The 8,786-nt window shown below is 42.2% G+C and overlaps 1 protein-coding gene across 1 annotated transcript; it reads left to right on the forward strand.

Moving 5' to 3' along the window:
* Positions 1 to 1,923: 1,923 nt before the first annotated feature.
* TXNDC9 (thioredoxin domain containing 9) lies at positions 1,924 to 7,501 on the forward strand (the record flags this gene model as incomplete). The annotated part of the gene is made up of 3 exons (XM_009073480.1): positions 1,924 to 2,042; positions 4,111 to 4,365; positions 7,188 to 7,501. Coding segments are annotated over 3 exons (492 nt in total), but the record flags the coding sequence as incomplete, so codon positions are not given.
* Between the last annotated feature and the right edge of the window lie 1,285 nt (positions 7,502 to 8,786).

The raw sequence follows: 8,786 nt of genomic DNA on the forward strand, positions 1-8,786 counted from the left end.
TCATCACTGAGGAGCTCCAGTCCCTTATCGTCTTTGTCACCCTCCCCTGGACCTGCTCCAGGAGCTCCATGTCCCTCTGGCCCTGAGGAGCCCAGAACTGGACACAATCCTCCAGGTGTGGCCTCACCCATAGAGGCAGGATCACCTCCCTGACCTGCTGGCAGTGCTCTTCTTAATGCATCCCAGGATTCCATTGGCCTCCTTAGCCACAAGGACACACTGTGACTCATGGAGAGCCTGTTGTGCACCAGGACCTCCAGGTCCTTCTCCTTGGAGCTGCTCTCCAGCAGATCAGTGCCAACCTGTACTGGTGCTTGGGGTTATTCTTCCCCAGGTGCAGGAGCTGCACTTGTCCTTGTTGAATTTCAGTTGTTCAGTTCAGTAGATGGTGTTGGAGGAGAGGTGACCTGACTGAAAGGAGGTGCTCTGGCTGTGATGGAATCCATAAAAGCTCATTCTGTGCTTTGAAATGGAAAGGCAGTAAAATGGGGCACTGGAGAACAGGTAGCATTAGTGGCTTTGATTCTCTGAACACAAAGGTAGGGAAAATGGCACACTATTTGCTTGTCTGCAGAAGTTCAGTTTATATTTGATTCTACTGCTTTCCTTTTTCAGAAGTCATAACACTTGGCATGTCCTTGGGTGTGAACATGTGACACATCTCTCGTGCAAAAACTTTTTCATGTCAGTTGATCTTAAGTCACTGTTCTCCTGCACTTTGAAATGCAAATGTGAAGTAGGATCCTGCTTAGTTACAGGAGTGTGCTGCCACACCATTCCAGGATAAAACTGGGTAGAGGGGAATTAGGGCACACTTGCTGTTGAAGGATGAGTTCTTGATTTGCATCATGATGACTTCCTCATCTGCTCATACTTGTATGATTATTTAATGTGTACAATATTCAGGAAATTCTTTGTTCTACCCTAATTTAGCTTACAGGATATTTTTGGTTTGCTTGGAAACCTTTTTTTTTTTCCTTCACTCTGCTAAGACAAAACTGGAAGATAACAGTGATTTATGTAAATTTTATTTTCCCCCCAGAACTGAAGGTTTATGTCAAATTTTGTCATATTGTACTACTTCTAGTTATTTATTTAGTCTGTACTTGATTTAATCCACTACAATTAACTTCTAGTGATGTAGAAGATGGGTTGGTTTTTTTTCCTTAAGTGTGTTTGTTGAAAATCTGGAAGATTAGCTTTTTGTAAACTGCATTTGCACACTTAAATCAGGCAGTTCTGAAGTTACCTATAAACTTTAGCTTGTGAAATTCTGTTTCTCCTTACATTTTATGACTAGTGATGCTCTCTGAGTGCTTTTCTGTGAGCCTGGTTCTTGTTAAGATACCCTCAGTGTGTATTTGTAGCTAAACATCAGCTATTGCAGATGAGTTGGTAGGCTACTAGTAGGTTGGAGTTTTTTCCTCCTGTGTTTTTTCATAGAGGAAAAAATGAGAAGTCTATTTACTACATGTAGTGACTCATTTTTAGACAGGAGTTCTTTGAGTGTACCAAAATACTTCAGAGACAGTAGCCCAAGCTGTCAGCTGGCATTTTTCAAACACTGACAGTTTTTGTCATTGTATTCTTTGAACTAGTCCAGCCTTGCTGAGAGGCTGCACTGCAGAAATCTCTGCAGCTCTGTACAAGGTTTGTATTTCCATATTACCAGGGTGGTCTTACTGCTCAGCTACATATCTGTACTTGAAAAAGGAGCAACCCCCAACTATTGCCTAGCCTAGTGATGCTTGTGTCTTCCTCCCCTTTAGTTCCATGTTGGAAAGTGACTTGTTTCTCCATTACTCTATGAAATGCTTCTCCACTGCTCTTTCATTCCCCTCAAAGCTGTAGAGCTTGCATGACAGATGCATGACAGGACTAACAAACCCCATACTAATTATTTCCTTTTATGTTTTCCAAAAGGAGTGGCTTTCAAAAGGACATGGAGAATACAGAGAGATCCCAAGTGAGAGAGACTTTTTCCAAGAAGTCAAAGAAAGCAAAAATGTGGTTTGCCATTTCTATAGAGAGACAACGTTCAGGTATGGTAAATAAGCTATGCTGAAGAAACCTTTTGTGTAAAGATGTCTACAAAAATCAGACACATTCTTTTGTTCTTTCAAATTCCACAAATAAATGGGCATTTTTAGAAGTATTTAAATTCTTTCATTTTCCAAATCTTGCAAAAATTTCGGGTTTTTTTTTCCATTACAGTTAATCTGACCATGATTTGACAACAACTAATACTCTGTTACACAGTTGATTAGAACATAAATGAATAAGCTCTTTGACAATATTGGAGACTGCTGTGTTTCATTATTGATTTAATGTGAGGCAGCCACATCTGTAAATGTAGTGACCATACAGGAGCAGCATTTCATGGAATCATAGAACCACCAGGGTTGGAGGAGACCTCTAAGATTATTGAGTCCAACCATTAACCTGTCACTGCTGGAACCACTAAACCCTAAACCAGATCCTCCAGTGCCACATCAGACACCTCTGAAACACCTCCAGGGATGGTGACTCCACCACCTCCCTGGGCAATATCCCAGTGCCTCAACACCCTCACAGGGAAAACATTTTTCCTAACATCCAATCTGAATCTCCTGTCTCAGCTTATTACTGTTTCAAGAAGATTGCTTGGGTTGTTGCAGATAGAGATATTCTGGGCAGATCTGGCAAACAAAAATAAATATGCAGCCAATATTTTATCTAGGTATCTTGAGAATTTAACCTTTCACTTTTGAAGGTTCTGATACCAATAGCAGCTGCTTTCCCTTTGTGCCTGTGCCTTTGTGATTATGTCACTTAGGAACCAGAAATAGGATCTCCCACTTCCCTGGAAAAATCTCAGAAGTTCTGGGTTGTAGGTTGTTCCTCAGTGGGTCTCTCTCAGTGTGTTCTGTTAAAATGCCGTTGCAAAGTAGAGTAGTTTGTTGAAGGAGGAGCCAGTTGTCCTGCTTTTGGTTGGTTGGGCTTGCCCCCCCCAAATGTGTTATGTTCTCTAGCTTATAGAATATACACTGGAACAGCCTCAATGTGAGAAACTGAAAGAGGTCAAAGCTGGATTACGCAGTGAGGTGTCTGTGTCCTACATTTTGTAAGTTAAATGTTTAAGTTTCAGAAATATATGAAGTTGTTCAGTTTGGCTGGCTTTTACTCAAAGGAGTTGCAAGGCTGTTGCTGCAGATAAAGTAACTTCCAGCACGTTTGGGTTGTTTGGTTCTTGTTTTTTGAACCAACAAAGTCTGTAGACTCAGACAGGAGAAGGAACTTTAGAGAAGGTGCTATGTAAAATGTGTCGTGCTGGCAACCAGCTTGAAACTCACGTGTTGGCCTTACCAACCACCACATCGAGTTGCTTTCATCTTTGCCCACTGCAGCTTTGTGATCTGTTGAGCACTGCTCTTGAGTCAAAGGACAGTCCCATCACAGCTAAGCCAAACCACTTCGAGAAGACAATCCAGCAAGTTGAGATTGTAGGTGACAAGTCTATACAAATCTCTGCCATGTGACAAATGTTTTGAGCAGTTCACGTCACTGTCCCTTAGCTGAGAAGCAATAATTGTGTGCTCACTCCCATTCCCTGGCAAGAGAAAAGTGAGATATTTTTGCCTACTGAACCCATCTGGGCAGATCACTTTTTTTTATCCTGCACAGTCAGTTATTGCACCTCAGCTGTGAATGCAGTGACTGCAAAAATCCAAAACACTGTAACATGCTGAGAGTACTTCTCTGAAGAAATCTTCTAATGAGAAGTGTTTTCAGCTGACAGACAGTGAAGCTAGAGCAGGAGCAGTAGAAGAACTTTCATCAATGAGTGCAGGCCTCAAGAAATGAGAGAGAAGCTTTCAGATTGTATGGGAGGTAATTAGGAAGAAATTAGAGAAATGGATGGTGTAACTGCAATAAAGGTGCTGCAGGCTGTTATTCTGTTAGTCATTAAATCCAGCTCCCTCTGAAACACAGCTTCTCTTCAAACTAAATTCTTAATTACAAGGGTCATGTCTGAGGGACTAGTATGAGAGAACTTTTTCTAAAATCCTCAGTTTATTCGCTCTAACACTTTATATATTTTGTGTCATTTTTTTTTTTCCCTCCCCACAGGTGCCAAATAATGGACAAACATTTGACTGTACTGGCAAAAAAGCACATTGAGACAAAATTCTTGAAGTTAAATGCTGAAAAATCTCCTTTCTTGTGCGAGAGACTGCGCATCAAAGTCATTCCCACTCTAGCACTAATCAAAGATGGGAAAACGCAGGACTACGTGGTGGGCTTCACTGACCTTGGCAACACTGATGACTTCACTACAGAAACCTTGGAGTGGAGATTAGGCTGTGCAGACATAATTAATTACAGGTGATTAATTGGCGTGTGATTGGTTTGTTTTCAGATACAGCACAAGGAGAACATGCACACAGACAGGAGAATCTGTGAAAGTTTGTAGCGTTGAGATGTTGTGTGCTTAAGGCAGGAGAGAGTTGAATCCAGTTGTTTATCTGTGTGCTTTGGTCAGGGAAAGGAGAGGATCTCTTTGGCAAAGTACTGAGACATTGTGATGGGTGTTATGTTGTGCTTTTTGTAGAGTAGTTAAAATAAATCCAGTTCTTGCCATGAGGTGAGTAGAGCAGCAGTGCTGCTTTGACATGGCCTCAGTCATGCACCTAGTGTAATCCTCTCTAATTCACCTCTAGGTGCTTCATGTCACAGTTGCAATGCAGTAAAGTTTGAGCACTTTGAATCCACTTTGGAGAAAACTCAGCAGGTCATCCTTGAGCTCCATCTTAGTCCATATTACATGCAGGAATATGGGTTTTTTTTCCAATGAACATAAAGTGAAAATCAGTTGAAGAAGTGTAAATAAATTGAGTAGCAGTACAATATATCATAATAAACTCCACATTGAAGACTGCAGGGCAGAAGGCAGTAGAATCATAGAATTTAGGGGTTGAAATTGATCTAGAGATCACCCAGCCCCAACCCCTGCCCTGGGCAGGGACACCTCCCACCAGAGCAGGTTGCTCAAGGCTCATCCAACCTGGCTGTGAACACTGCCAGGGTTGGGGCAGCCACAGCCTCCCTGGGCAACCTGTAGAAGATACCTGTCACCACAGCAGCCTAACTTTACAGCAGAATTATATACCAGAACTTTCTGCTTTGCTTTGCAATGTGGCTCAACTCTCATCTTTATAGGTTAATTTTTCTCTTTTGTTTTGAATGTCTTTGATGCTTTTTTTTAAATTTTAAACTTAATCACCTGAATGTATTTTAATGTCTAATTGCCAAATGTTGCCAAGAAACAGTGTTGTATCTTAAAAGGCAAAAAACCTGCTATTCAATTTGGCTTTAGCAGCTGTTGAACTTCAGGTGAAATGACTGAGATTAAAATGTGTAATTCAAAATGAGTGGTAATATCTAGTACCCAGTTCAGTAACAAGGAGGCAGAGGAGTCAAAGACATTCTGGACAGCAACAGCCTTTTATGGGAAGAATCTTTCACTGGAGTTGGACCAAGCTGCATTGAATTTGCTAAACATTAGTACATTGGCTCATGGCATAATTTTACTTCCTCCTTGACTCTACTAGTGCTGTGTATTTGTTCTTGGCTCCTTGTGGAGTGGGGGCTGTTGTTCTAGTCTTTGTTCACTTGGCCAGGCCCTGCCTTTGCAAAGTGAGCCACATTCCCACACTGCTCTGAAAGTCATGTCCTGCTCTCTGGAGTTCCTGGAAAGGAAATAGTCCTCCTCAGAGTCTAGAAATAACATTTCCTTCAACCTGTGGGATAACAGATGGTGAAAAGGATGTACTGTTGTCAGGGGAAAAACTGTTCAGGTCAGATTGTTTGACCAAAATTAGGATTCAGGTGGTGTATTGACCTATTACTGACATGTAACTAAATAGCAGTCAGTGCACGGTATATTTAGGATCAATATCAGTTATTTTTTTATGTAACTACAAATTTCTAAACACCTTGCTCTAGCTAATTCCAGAAGGTCCCAGTTACTCACTGATGCTTAGATGCAAAGCCCTCAGAGGTCATGTGGCTGAAAGCATGCACTCCCTGCTCTGAGCAGAGGGGATTCCTGCTCTAAGACAAGTGGGTGCTCCAGCTTTAGGGGAAAACCTGCTGTTCCCAAGAGGGAACCTGGGGCCAGTTCCCCTGGACCCACAGACTGGTGAGAGTCTCTGCAGAGTCCCCCATAGTCCTGTAGCTGGAGTGCAGTGTCTGGTGAGGAAGCTGCTCTGCCTGGCCTAGGCAGAGGGAGTACAGGATGACTTCTGGCAAACCCCAGTTTGGACTCCAAAGTCCCCATTAACAACATTTTAGCTTCTTTTATACTTGTGGCTTCTTGTTTGTATTGAAACATTTTTCTGTAGTTCTGTCAGATTCTATAATCTGACAGATTATAGAATCATAGAATTTTAGAGGCAAGAATGGACCTTATAGATCACCTAGTCCCGCCCAACCCCTGCCCTGGGCAGGGACACCTCCCACCAGAGCAGGTTGCTCAAGGCTCATCCAACCTGGCTGTGAACACTGCCAGGGTTGGGGCAGCCACAGCCTCCCAGGGCAACCTGGGACAGTGTCTCACCACCCTAACAGGGAAAAACTTTAACCTAAATTTCCTCCCCTTCAACTTGTCCCCATTGCCCCTTGTCCTGTCATTGCAGCTCCTAACACAGATCCCTCTGCAGCTTCCCTGGAGCCCCTTCAGATATCGTGAAGTTACTATGAGGTCTCCACACAACCTTCTCCAGGCTGAACAGCCCCAACTCCCTCAGCCTGTCCTCACAGGGAGATGCTCCAGTGCTCTTAGCAACTTTGTGGCCTCCTCTGGACTTGCTCCAACAGTTCCATGCCCTTATGTTGAGTGCACTCGACCATAGTTATGTTTAGCATGACCAGTTTGCAGCAAAAGCCTTTCCAGCCAGTTTTTCTCTAGAGCTCCACTCTCAGTGCTGTTTACATTCACACTTCTGTCTTAACTCCAGTTATCCAGGCCAGTTTGTCCAGGATGTGCTATACTAGCAACACCAGAGTGCTAGTTAGGGTGTCTTTAGTGAGTGGGTGTTGTGTTCTCTTACAGTGCTTTTTTTCTGGAGAAACAGGTCATTAGAGATGCTGCTTAACCATCTGTATGGATGCAGCTTTAATCATCTCATTTTACTTTTTTCCTGTAGTGGAAACTTGATGGATCCACCTTTCCAAAGTCAAAAGAAATATGGAACAAGCTTCACGAAGTTGGACAAGAAGACCATCAGAGGGAAGATATACGATTCAGATTCCGACGACGACTAAAAGAGCAGCAGAATATATTTGTAAATCATCTTTTGTTTATGCGTGGTACATTTCTAGGGATGGTTTTTATAAAGCTTACTGCTTTTCATTACATCTGCACATAATCCTCATTTTTCTATACAGTTTTATACAACTGAGTCATAGCAGAAAAAAAAAAAGCTTAAATATTTTTTTTTCCTCTTTTGGAAGTCATTTGTAATTCAGAAATCTTAGTCCTTCTAGCTAAACAATGTGGGAAGTGATGAACTTCAGCTGAAATTTTAAGTTTATGAAATGTCTTCAAGTGACCTAGAAGCAGCTGCATAGAGTCAGAGCAAAGGTCCCTCTGGCCCAACGTGCAGACTCAGTGGCCAAAAGCAGATGCACAAGGAAGAGTAAAAATGGGGTGAGCGGATAGCAATGCATCCCCACAACCTCCTTTCAGCACTGTGTGGCTGGGGGAGCTCTGTATCTGAGACCATTTGCTGTTAAAATAGTGAAGGAAAATTGCTTTAAATCCTCCTAGTATCGTAGCATCCACATCATGTGGCAAAGAGGCCACAGATTAACTGTGTCATGTGAGGAACTACTTGGTATAGTTTTCCTTGAATCTGACAGTTACAGGGTTGGGGTTTTTTCTTTCTATTAAAGGAGGTAACAGACACTTTTTCTTTAAAAAAAGCTTTTTCTCTATCAGTTCCTCTTCCAGTTGTCTCTTTAAATTTGGTATTATTTATATTATCAGCAAAGCACCACAAAATTCTGAGTAAAGAAATTGCATTTTAACGAACGATCGCTTACCTTATGGTGCCATATTGTGACATCAGATAAACTAACTGCATTGCACTATAAGTTGTAGAAACAGCTGTACCTTCTGTGATTCCTGAAATAGATGGCCAAGAGATGCCCCTCAGCCATCTGTGTCGCTGCATGGCAGAGCTGATACAGCAGGTACTAGCACACAGCAGCAAACATATTGCAGCCAGCCTTGTTGGAGGGTTTGTGTCATTCTGTGGTTGTGAACGTGTGGATTTTCTAGCAGATGCTTTGTACCAGAGAGTAGAATAGAGAAAAGTATTTGGGAGAAACCTCGATCTGTTCAGTTTAGCTGTAGCGCCGCATACTGTGTACTGTTCTTCAGCAGAGCTCTCAAGGGAGATCTTCCTTGGAACACAATGTAAAATTTCTGGCTAGGTGAAGAGTTGGTGAGATTTTGTTTTCTAAAAGAATAGTTTGCTTTGTGCTCAAGGACCCTTTTGAGGTGGTACTTTGAATCCAGTTGGTCCAAACACCAGTGAAGTGGATCTAGTCAGGCTTGCTGCCTTGTAGTGGAGAACACTTGTGATTGGGCCAGCCCAGCAATATATCTCTGTAAGTTCAAAAACTTATATTTTATTTCTGGTCATGTACATTGAAATAAAATTATTTTAATGCTAATGTTGTCTTCTGCATCCTTTCAGGGAAAGGTGGTGTAGGGGCTGTGGGTTAACTTCTCTTTTAAT

This window comes from Acanthisitta chloris, unplaced genomic scaffold (assembly GCF_000695815.1).
Source record: "Acanthisitta chloris isolate BGI_N310 unplaced genomic scaffold, ASM69581v1 scaffold8764, whole genome shotgun sequence".
Taxonomy (NCBI): Eukaryota; Metazoa; Chordata; class Aves; order Passeriformes; family Acanthisittidae; genus Acanthisitta; species Acanthisitta chloris.